At 34.6% G+C, this 12,857-nt stretch overlaps 1 protein-coding gene across 1 annotated transcript in view; it reads left to right on the top strand.

The window, feature by feature from the left end:
* The first annotated feature begins 1,112 nt into the window (after positions 1-1,112).
* The window catches only part of LOC106152588 (cGMP-inhibited 3',5'-cyclic phosphodiesterase 3A), a 60,969-nt gene continuing 49,224 nt past the window's right edge, over positions 1,113-12,857 (top strand). Inside the window, exon 1 of the mRNA XM_013526222.2 lies at positions 1,113-1,948. Within this exon, the coding sequence (XP_013381676.1) occupies positions 1,142-1,948 (807 nt within the window). The 5' untranslated portion in view covers positions 1,113-1,141. The remainder of the gene's footprint in view (positions 1,949-12,857) is intronic.

The raw sequence follows: 12,857 nt of genomic DNA, 5'->3' as shown, positions 1-12,857 counted from the left end.
TTATTGTTTTACCTTAAATTTACCGAGTGGCTTTATTTAGTTAAAAAATGTTTCATTTGAGCATGGTCAGATTAGTTTTACATAAGTTATAATTTTTTTGTGTGTGTGTTTTTATGCACGCATTTTGCAATATTCGCCGCATAATTTGTTTTTCTTTAAACTTATTGAGTGGGTTTGCTTGGATAAGTAAAAGGTGTCTTTTGAAAATTACCATTATCCGACAACTTTTATCTCTGTGTTTCCCAGTGTTGCTCTCTGGTTTTAATTAGAATTTTGTCAGTTCTGTAGATAAATGATTCAGCAAAATGAATCTTTGGAGCACCCAATAAAATGAAAACAAATGCAAAATATACATTACCAATTATCTTTGATGGGTAATGAGATTGACAATTAAAATATTTCCAAATTTATTATCTTAATTACCAACTACAAAATTTTTCCTTTTTTTACAGTGTTATTCATGTTTAACAGGTCCAACATCTCTAACCCAACTGGATGGGACCTGTGCCATCCCTAAAGTTTTCCATGCTAAAAAATGTAGACTATGGAATGTATAAATCATTAAATGAAATATAAATTTTGTGTAGAATTGATTCTGAATGCAGGTTCACATATTAAATAATTTAAATATGAATAAAGTGCTTTTAGAGAAGTGCTTCTTTGCACTAAAACTATTTAATAGTTGTGTCTATTGCATTGTCTAAATGAAATTTCATTGATTGAATGACTCTCAGTTATGAGATAATATTTGACATTTTCTTCAAACAAATTTGTTGTTTGCATTTGATAACTATACAGATAAATTGTTGGCTTTAGTATAACTAAGCTCAGCAAGGTTAATTTCGTGTAATTTGCCAGTTTTTACTTGACCCCCTTCCAACTTGTGGGTTCCAGCAAGGAAACGTACCAGAAATACCTATCCACCCCATCAAACAAAATGTTTTGTCAGTGTAAAATCACTTATTTTATATCAACACAATCAAAGTGAGATATTAACGTAAATTTAATTCACCGATACTCCCCGACACAGACTATGAAACAATTAATTTCAGTTCTGAAAGGTCGCGCCAATGAGACTTTCACAGCTGGTGCGCTCGTCTTTTAATTTACCCAGAATGCTTAGCGTTGTGTAGAAGGCAAAATGGCTCATAGACACTCGCTGGGTAGGAGAAGCTCTCGTTCAGGTACTGAAAAAGAAGAGGATGAAACAGAAAACAATGGTTACGTTCATGACTATGTCAAGATATTGGAACAAGGTAGTTACAATGTAATTGTTAGCTGGGCAAATGGCCTGGCAACACAGTTATCAAAGGAACAATTATGGGCCGTGTACGGAGTCGGCAGTCTGCTGCTTGGACTAGTCGCCTATGAGATTTGGACGTGCGATTTAGCCCAGCTATTTCAGAGATTTTGTGCGCTTTTGGTGCCAATATTCTGTATATCATGTGCTTTTTATTGGTTGACTGTATATCTGAGGCGAGCATGGAACAGTACTAGTATTTATTTATTCTTTTGCTCTTGTTTTGTGGGCGAATTCCTCGCTCAGCTCCTGTGCAATGCAAACAATGCTGCTGAGCAGTACATCACACAGCCGTGTTTTCTCTGCATTGTATTGGTTTCGGTGTGTATCTCTAGTTTATTTTCCACACTAGACACTACCCAAAGCGCGTTGGTCATAGTGAGTGTTAGCTTCTTGAGGTTCCTAGCCTGCAGTAGCTTGCAGGATTTCCCCCAGCTGCTTCGACCCTATACATCGTATAGTGCTGGCTTGGTTGGAGTGCTGGCAGCCAAATACATAGAAACAATATACAGGACTCCCATCAGCACATTTGTAACACATGATGGCAAAATACCGGTCATCAAGAGGCGAAGATCAAGCTCATCCAGTGCCCAGGGTTTTCGTGTTGGGCGTCGGACATCATTACCAGCCCTGAGCCATAAGAACCAGGTATGTGCATCGCATTAGTATGTGGTTGTCCCAATGTCTATTGATTTGCCATTATGCTTGAGTAATTTGTTTTGATCTGATGAAATAATACCTTAGCACCATTACCTCCAATACAATAATAGCCCCATTGAAAACATGCCTGCTATTATGGCATCAAGAAAGTGACTAGTATGTCCCTTGCAGTATTTTTGCTCCATTTTTCAACCCCACTTTATTATGCAGCTTGTAGTATGTTGGACAGTCGCTCATCTCTTGCCTAGAAAACGGGTTAGTAGAATTGTTTCATATGTATGTGCATGCATGTGCTTGTACCAGTGATAAATTTTAAGAACAGACTTGTAACAACAAACCTCATATCTTAATTGTTACCTTGTACAGAGCATTATATTTGTTCCATAGCTGCAAGATATATAAAGAATTTTAATATCAGCATCACCATATCCATAAATTATGTGTTTGAACACCTTTCAGCTTTTGTACTGCAGCAGATTACTACAGTCACTACTTATCTAAAAGCATTTGAAAGAAATTGTTTTTTAATATATATTATTATATACATATATATGTGCATGTATATATGCACATATACATGCACATATACATATATATGTGCATGTATATGTTTTTCTAGGCAACATACTAGATATGGACATACATTCCTTACACACAATGATCAAATATTTTTGGGAATATAAATTGTTGATTATGGAGAGTCTACACATGGTTTGTGGTTTATTTCACTGGATTCCAGACCCATATTTCATTTTGATAACTGCTACCTGATCCAGCAAGATATTTATATACATCATGTTAATCCCCTTGTCTATTTGTTGTCTGATGAATGCAGCAGTTCTGCTGCTATTTATTGTTTTGAGATATTTTTTTGGAGAAACATGAAGCAAGGGTTTTGTTCTGTAAAATGTAAAGTATTCAAGTTTTGACTAATAAGCCAACAGAGAGAAAGAGTAGCCTCGGAAAGAGAGAGAGAGACCCTAAGCTTTGCATGGGGAATTTTGTGTAGCAAAGATCAAAAGAAAAAAGATGTGTACAATGTACTTTCTGCTATTTTCTCACCGTATTTGAACAACCATGGTGGTGCCAGGATGTGAAAAATGCACAATACTAATTCATAGATATTTAAAATAAGGGCATACATCTGCTTCAAAGAGTCATTGTATCATTCCCACTTTTTATGTTTTGACCTCTTTCAGGAGATAAAAGGTAATTGAAAGCATCCATCATGAACAGCTTATTCACGTGTGATAAATTATTCAATATATGTACAGCAAATTCATTTGTTAGACATGTTATCTGTTCGAGAGAGAGTTAGTAACTTATGGTATTCTGGACACTTTGATCACTTTTTTCTACATCAGTGATTAAGGTAGAGAATTATTTATGTCATTGTCCAAACCAGATCAATTGGTCTGTTTCAAAATGTACAGATTCATAAAGTTACAGACTTTAATAATAATCACCCTGTACATAGCATTGATAAACCATGGTTACTGTAATGGCAGTGCTGACATATTAAGTATATGACAAAGTGACCCTGATATTTATGAATAAATTGATCAAGTTTGAGAAAAGCAGAAACAATAAATGTTGCTTTTTAATATTTTTGTTTAGCATCCCTTTCCATTTTTTATGTTTGCGGTGTCATGTGTGTATTTATTGTTTATAGCCAATTTGCAGCTACTTTACGGCTGGATTGTGGCAATGAAGGCATGCCCACCTGTGTTTCTCAGGTATGCTAATATACATGTAGTTTCTAGAGAAGAAAAAAACACTTCTGTCCCTATCCAGAAAAGGCATAAAGGAAGGAGAAAATGTTTGCGTGGCTGTTTGTGAGAGCTTCAGGCAATTCAATGTTGAGTTCTGTAAAATAGTCTTGTGGAGGTCTTGCTCTTGCACTCATATATAATATATATATAGCTTTTGCTTCACAGTCTAAGGGCTATATTGATTGTATTTAGTAAGAACCAAAACCTATCATTATTAATAACTGACATTGCATGCATGTCACCTGCCCTTATTATGTCCGTAGGTTTGATTATTTTCTTTGCTCTAGGATTTTTCCAAGTCAAGACTTTGTGTAGGGTTAATGGATTATCATAGTACAGAAAATTTCCCAAAACATTCAGAAATGGACAATGATGGGCTATTATTTATTCTATTTTCTGAAAATTTATGTAATATATAATGACTCTTTGAAGCATATCAAGCTAATATATCAAGCTTCTATGTGAGGGATAGGGATGTTCCTCCTTCCATGAAGAGAAAAAAGGTCCAAAAGACCCTGGATTCAGTTTATAACACTCTAAATTGGAAGATTTTTATCTTCAGTTGATTTACTATCTCATCTCTGCTATTTAGAACTGAATCCCTTTTTTTTTTCATTCATACATGTGAATGTTATTTTCACTTTGGAACAAGAAAGTACCTATTGTCAAGCAGCTGTAACCTTGCCGCTGCCACACTGGACCACATGTCGCATTTGCGTCACAACTGGGAAGAAATACAAATATGACCCTGGCTTGGATAAACTTGGTCATTTGTAATTATTGACTGTGAACACAAGATAATCCCTGAACTATATCAAAGCTTTGGCCACAGTAAGATAACATGCCAAGGTAAATATCTCAGGCCTGAGATTATGCCTTTCTGATGGCTTCACAGTGCTTTATAATAGCATCTTATTTCAGCATTAATCTTGACCATTGCTCTATATATGTTTTATTTACAAATATTATAGAAGAGAGTAGAGCATCTCAATCATAGAGACTGTCATATTGAGTGCAGTGGTTTTTTGCTTGAACACCTTTACAAAAACATTAATCACTTTATTATATATGAGGTGAGGTTTTTCTTTTCTTTTTTTCTGGAATTTTTTATTATTATTATTATCTCCCCCCCCCCTCCCCCCCCCCCAAGATGTTTATGGAGATTGGTGTTATAAGGTTGTGTCTGTTTCTTCCTGTTTTGCAGCCCTGTTGTAACGAATTGATTAAATTTACCATTGGGAGGTATCCGTTTAAATTGTCAGTCTCTAGCAGTGTGCCCCATTCAGCAATTTCCAGGAAGAAGATCTCCAAAGTTCAAACTAAGGGGATTAACAAAGGATGATAATTAACAAGTTGGATATTTGGATGCTGCTATGTATTCATTAAATCAGGTTTCAGATTTGTCTGAACTTGGAATACCTTTCATATGATTGGAAAGTAGCAACAATGGAATTGAAAACTTGTTGTTGAAGAATTATGCAGAAGATAAGTTTTTAGTATCTGGACACATAAGTCTGACCTTTTCAATCTTCAACAGAAAAGCAATCAACCTTTTTCTTTTCTTGATCCATGCTGAACAATCCTAGCGAAAGTGGTTTGTACATAAAACCCAAATGACTTAACCATGTGGTCTGTTGAAAAAACTCAGCAATGAAATGACTATAACACGGCTATAATTTTTGCCATCCACATTTAGTCCATTCTGGGTAATCTAAAGTGAACTGATTTAATGTAATGGACTCTGTCTCTTTAATGAGTATCCATAACTCCGTTGAACTGAGATCAAAGCACCATGAAACCTGTATCAGATCAAATTAATTTGGCAGTTCAGTGTTCAAGCATCAAGGCAGTGGAAAGTCCTGTGCATCTCTAAAATGAGTGCACAATCACTTCCAGTGCCCTGTGATAAAAACCACGAGTTGTCACCAACATTTTGGTGCTTGTACAATGAACATACACTGTATTTACTGTTGTCTCACATTTATCCCTTGTTTTTTTTAAAGTAAAAGCATTTTTGATATTAATTACAATAATAAACATTTTCCAGGGAGTTGATTTTGAACTGAATGTGGGTCATTCCACAAAAAAGTGAACATTGGATCCATAGCAATGATGCACACATTTTGTGCATTATTTATAACTGTTTGTTTTCTTTCTGTGTTTGAGGGTACTGCAGTATAAAACATCAAAAATAATGGGTCAAGTCAAAATTATGCAAATATTACAGAAAATGTATGCATCACTGACATGTCTCAAATGTTTATGCTTTGTGAAATAACCCATATGAATATAGAGTGGATGAAAAATGCGCTAAACCTGAGAATTTTATTTTGCACAAAATTATCCATTAAAATTATTTTATACTTCCAATATCCAACTTGATTAATTCTTGATGCCCACAAATGCTCCCTTAACAAAATGAAAAGTTTGCAGCAATACTGCAGCAAAATTGTAGCAATATTGCTTAAACTTTAAGTTTGCAGCAATGAATTTGAAGGAGTTTACAAGAAAACTTTTACTGCTGCTAATTTGCAGTCATATTGCTGTAAATTTGCTACAAATTTGCAAGAAGGAATTGCAGTTTGCAGCAATATTGCAGCAAATTTGCTGTAAATTTGCTGCAGATTTGCAAGCAGGCCTGATTTTGCTAAGGGCTGCTATCTCTATTTGTCTGACATGACATGTGCATTTTTTTAATCAAAATTTTTAACTAAATTCTATCATCAGGAGCATGGTTGTGTATTACTGTCATTTCCAAAACTGCAAGTTGTGTTGAGATTTATTGGGTGCATAATGCATATTTCATTTTCAATATCACACAAGGTCACTCCCTGGGAAACATGGCAGCCAACCAGCTGACACTATACTTAAATACACTGCCTGCAAGAGAAGAATGAAATTAATGTTGCTGCTAATCAATTATATGAGGCAGATTAGAATAAAGATAGGAATATTATGAGACCCTTTTTATGACCCTTTCAAATTTAATTAAGAATAAAAATGATTGCAGTTGCTTATAACAATTTGTTATATTTGCAAATAAATGGAGGACTGTATATGACCATGGTAAATTTATAAAAAAAGAGATTACAACTTGTTTAAGTAACCTGCATAAAGTTGATGTTGTGGGCCTGGATGTTATGTGTGTATACAAGACATTGTCAGGTATTCATCCTAATTTTGTTTAACAAACATGGTTATATAAAGAGAAAACATGGTTCTCTAAAAATAAAAGAGCAACAAAAAGATGGTACTCAGGAGTTAGCATTTGAATTCAACGGGGACAACATAGCTAATGGGTTCACAATATGCTTGACTTCACTGAAATTACTAGGGATGAGATGAAACATTCTGTTCAACAAGCTAAAGGTCTTGCTATTGGATGGTAGCACTGATAATTTAGTCAATTGAGTAAGGAGCAGTCAATCTGAGGTATCTTTTGATTCAGTACAGCTAGGTTATTGACATTTGATATTCATGTTGCCATCTTTCAAATTAATATTAAAAAAAGCATAATCAAGTAGATAAACCTCTTCAAAGCTTCTTTCACTTTTTTCCTTGAATATAAAGGTAAATGTTATTCAGTTTATTATCCGTGGGACTGTGTATGGCATTGGGTAAGGCATTGGCCTTGCTTAAACTAATTTTATCCTTCCTAAAATCTCTTAAAGATAACAGATCAATATTTAAAATATCACAGCAGCAGGAGAGAATCATGTCCTTTGAACTTTTGGTATTCTTGTAGGTTTATGACATTTGAATGATTGATTGATGGATTGATTTTATCTCTTTTAAAAACTTTGTATGAACCTTCTTTAAATGATAAATGATTATAATATCACCTCTATCCCTCTCTCTCCTTTAAATGATAAATGATTATAATATCATCTCTATCCCTCTCCCTCCCTTCTTGCATTACATCAAGAATGTATTACCAATACATCTAGTAATGCAATCTTGATTACGCCTAACATAGTGGAGTAAAGAGAATCTGTTCTGTTTTTTAATTTTAAAAATTCATTTGTCATTGTTGGCCTCGGTGACATTTTCTTTCACTGTGATTGTACCTGGTGGGCTTAAACAATACCTCATGATGTTAAATGTCAATGATGGTTTCCAGCCAGGCTCACAGTTTCATTTTTCAAACACGAGTTATTGATCTTTAGTTAGAGGACGGATAAATACTAGGGATCTGTATGCAACTGATTTGTTTGCTAGGTATACCTTACTAAAGGAGATTAGGCTTTCCATGTTAACGTTCTTCAATATTTTATGAAGCTTTTAGATAGAACGATTTCATAAACATGGGGAAATTGATCAATATTTTATATTTTGTTAGAAGTAACTGTTGTAGTTTTTGAATATTGTACCATTTGTACATTTTTCAAAGTCATATTTTCTCTGTCTACATAGCTTAAGAAGGTACTTTTCTTTCTCAATGCATTTTGGCTGGTAAACCGCGAAAAGACTATCTATACCTGCCCAAGATTCACCTCATTCAAAAACCCTGAGAGTAATTACTGATAGACCATTGTGAAGCAGAAACTTAATTGAAATCTTAAGAATACAATAATAGTCCCACCTTAAGACAGCTATGCATTTCAAACAATTGTAAATATACACAACCTGTTGATATATACCAATTTTAAATGATTTTAATTTTTTTTTTCATTGAAAGATTTTTTTGTCTGTGTAATTTACTGTATATTTTTTTAGAATATGAACACTAGTTGTAGTATTGAAATTTAGAAATTTCTGAAGTTAAATTGTAGTGTTACATCCTTTTTTTTAAATTTAGTATTGCTATCATTTTTGCACATTATTAACATGCCTTTTGGGGCAGAATGGCACCAAAACAGCTTTTGACACTTAGAGGTGCATATTTATGATTGTAATCAACCAATTAATGACTTACACTGCATTGCATCATAAACTGCAAACAATTTGGCATGCTTTTATCCAGGTCTCTCATTTTTAACATACAGGTTCTTTTTCTTGGCAGCATGATATTCAGCTGTATACTCCTGTAACATTAAAAATCTTGAAATTTTCTTAATTTATGAAAGTTAAAACCTATGTTTTTTATCTCAGCTGATGGTAAAGAACAAAATAATGATAAATGACAGCTCAAATGAATTCTTGGTCATTAAACAGCCTTGTAACAAACACATATCTGAAACTGTCAGTCCTATCAAGATAGGCGAAAGTGTGGTCAATACTTCTCACGCAAAAAAAATCTTGGTGTATATGTGGACACCTTTCTGTCTATGGACAAACAAATATCCCAGATTTCGAAGTCGTGCATGTTTTACATCAGAAATGTAACTTCATTGAAAAACCATCTAAGTGACTCCTCTAAAGGTACTATTCTTAATACTCTCATTACGTCATCTAGATTACTTCAGTTCCCTTTTTATGGATGTCCACAAGAAAAACTCAAATGTCTGCAAGGTATTCAAAATATCTCTGCTCGAGTTCTTACATGCAGACCTGGCGACAATTACCCCTAGTCTCAAACAACTTCAGTTGCCACCTATAAGAGCACAGATTCTTTTTACCTCCGCCAAGGAGGTTATGTTTTCACCCCTGTTTACAAGTCTGTTTGTCTGTCATCAACATAACTCAAAAAGTTCTGGACGGATTTTGATGAAATTTTTAGGAACTGTCAGAAGTGGGCCAAGGAAGAGATGGTTAGTTTTTGGTGGTGATCCAGACAATCCAATAATCCAGTAATGATCCAATAATCAATAATAATAAAAAATCGCTGCCTTGGCAGAGGTCTGTGCTCTCAGAGTGCTTTTCTAGTTAATCTTTAAATGCGCACGCCACTTTTTACAACTTGGCCCCACCATAATTATGTGATCTAGTATCAACTAACAATCCCCCCCCCCCCTTTCCTGGCAGTAACCCTCTTCCAACCATTTGTTCTCAATACCGTGTAAAGCTACCCTCTACCAGGGCGACAGATTGATTTTCCACAGATATTCACAGATATGTCTCTCTAGAGATAAATAGACGGTCATTTTGGTCTGTTGTCAACAGAGGGTAGAGGGTAGTGTAAAGCTAGATTTGTCACGTGTGGTGACAATTCTTTTAAAGTTGCTGCATCAAGGGTATTTATACTTCCACTTTTACTATGTAGGATAGACTCTCGGACTACTTTTAAAGGGGAACTCGGGTTTTATCTTTATAGCTTTTATGAATAGGACTTTAAGATAGTGGTGAAGTAACGTTCTTAATTTCTACATTATTTGTTTTAATTAATTTTTCCTGTATTAATTCATTTTTTTCCTTTTCTTTTACTAGCCTTTTTATTATTTGTTCATGTTGCATTGTAAAGTCTGCTCATGGATTTTAGACTCAAAATAAATATTATTATCATTATTTTTTATTACAATATTTCTAAATGGTAGATGATACAAGGAACTGCTCATTAGAGCTTTTTAGGGGAAAAAAAGGAAAATTGGAAATGGGTAAAAGCGAATTCATCCAGTTTCCACCATCTTACAAATATCTATCACTTACTATTCCTACTACATCTAAATAAAGAGTAATGCGCTCTCAGTAATCTCTGGCAAATATGGATCTTGAAAAACAGGTATATAGGTGAGGGGACTTGTAGTTGCAGTTTATAGTAAAGTACTAGCAGCAAGTATTTTTACAATTATGAAACACTTATGAAATCATGGTCTAAGTCATTAATTTGTCAATTACAAATCTACAGGTTTAACACATAAAACTTAAAAATGGCAGACTTGTTTTGCCCAACCCGTTGGTCTTTCTTGCTTTACGTCAGTGATGTGCTGAGATGATGTTATTGCTGTTAATAACAACAAAACATTTTTTTTCAGTGGCATGCACCAATCCTTGATAATAATGTTACCCCTCTTATGAAATTATACAGAGAGATTATCCATCAACAGTTGTGATTCATTATCACTCCATTCATTGTAATTACACTCCTATTCATTGGGAATGGTAAGATTCAGGGAAAATCATGCCGACACCACTTGGGTAATTTATGAAGAAGTGCTATTGATGCCAATGCATCAAAATTAGTCCATTTTGAATGTTGATTTTAATAAAGATTACATAAAATAGTGCTTAGTAGTCCATGTATGGTTTGGCTGTCCAGTTGTTTGTTAGCCTGATGGACTTTTTTTGACTGTCTGTCTTGCAGCTATCAGATTATTTTCTCTTTTTTCTCATTCCATTTACTTTTTGTGATCAACTCCTACTTATAGGAAATTGAATTGTCATGGCTTCTTTGTAAAGCATGCGTCATTGGCTGGCCACAGATAGCTGATCATCTCTCCCTATGCTCAAGCATGCAGTCCCCGAAGATTTGTGGATTATATGTTACTAAGGCAATGCAATGCTAGCCTATGCTCTTTAGCTGAGACCACATTTTCATGGATCATCAGTAGATATAAAATTGACGTTTGGGGACTGCAGGCACTTGAGTGGTATCAAACTAACCCCTTGATGTAAATATACTTTGGGGATTTTCAAGGGAAGTTTGTGTTACGTGGTGAAACGGTTAGTCTTTCATGGCTGTTATCAATATTGTTATGCTCTTCAGCCAAGCTTTGGTAAGGGAATGATATAAAAAATCAATGACAATCTGTAAATGTGCAAATGAATGTTTAAAAACATAATGATCAAGCACCCGATAGAAGCCTAAAGCTGATTTTGAGTTACAGCTGTCTGGTAAGCATAAGACATGAATGCATGTGTGTATAAAATTAGCATTCTTGGGGAGTTGAAAACATGTTGGATGCTCAATGCCTAGCATCATTACTCACATTGCTCTCTGTATAATGCAACGGATATTATGCATATATTATTTCATAATGCATTATATATATATATATATATATATATATATATATATATATATATATATATATATATATATATATATATATATATATTGTTGTATGGGAATTTTAAAGAGATTCTAAAGTATTCAATTGCACCCTCTATAAATGCAGTTTTTTCAAAGGATATAATGAGCATGATTAATTACCCCATTCACACTGGCAATTTCGACCGCGGTCAAGGCCTGATGGAGGTCCTATCAAGGTTCATTTTTCTAATGTGAACTATGTACCCCTGACCGGGATTCAAATGAACCTAGCTCGGGAGCAGGGTTAAATCCAAGTTAACTTTGAATCATGGTTGAAGCTGGATGTTTATATTAGGAACAAATTTCGATGGAAATTCTGACAATACTAACACAAACTGTATCAGGCTCGTTACGTCATATTCAATAATGCATTGCAGTAAGAGAGCATCATATGGAAAGTAGGGCTTTGATGGCCTCCTCAGGATCTGAGAGCAAAATACAAAGTTATGGTGCTCCATTTCTTATGGGAACTAAAGTGCACATGCTTAACAGGAAGTACAGTTGGTAAAAGCCATGCACTGCTTCTATGGTTTATTCAACCACGATTCAGTTGGAGTTCACTTACCATGGTTTATTTGCTAGTGTGAATAGTCCTAACGCTTTTAAAAAAATTGAAATTTTTAAAGTCCGTCAGTATGATACTTAGCTCTGGAGCCATTCAGAATAGATGATCCGAGTACTAACTGATCTGCTGACTAAATATGGCTGACCCCACTTCAGAAGTGATGCTGCTAATTCCATGATAGTCTCTCACCTCCACATGCGCCATCACTGCAGGTGCCTAGCAATTAAACCTTGGAGTCGAGATTGAATCCGTTTAATGGCACGTGTGGAGGCAGGGTGACCACTGGAAATCATCTGCATTGCTTTTGAAGTGTGGTTGGCCATATTAAGCTGCTGGATCAGTTAGTACTTGGATCATCTATTCTCAATGGCCCCTCTGACATTGCAGAAAAGAGTCCCTTCGTGAAACTCTTTTTCACATTGCAGGTACTTGTTTACAAATAACATCTTTACCACTTTTTTTCTGCTTATTACTTTTCTTTTTCTTTTTTTTTTTTTTTCATTTTGATCAATTTATGAATAAAGAATGACCATCAAGTGTCTACCAAACTGTTGAAACAAGGTTGCCTATAGCTAAAAATGAATATTAGTTACTTTAAAAAAAAATTTGTTACTGTTTTGTGTTAAACTGAATTAGCAGAAAATTTTCATT

The sequence above is a fragment of the Lingula anatina genome, chromosome 1 (assembly GCF_051362555.1).
Source record: "Lingula anatina isolate TDL-2025a chromosome 1, LinAna3.0, whole genome shotgun sequence".
Classification (NCBI taxonomy): domain Eukaryota; kingdom Metazoa; phylum Brachiopoda; class Lingulata; order Lingulida; family Lingulidae; genus Lingula; species Lingula anatina.
This window is presented reverse-complemented; position numbering and strand designations above follow the sequence as displayed.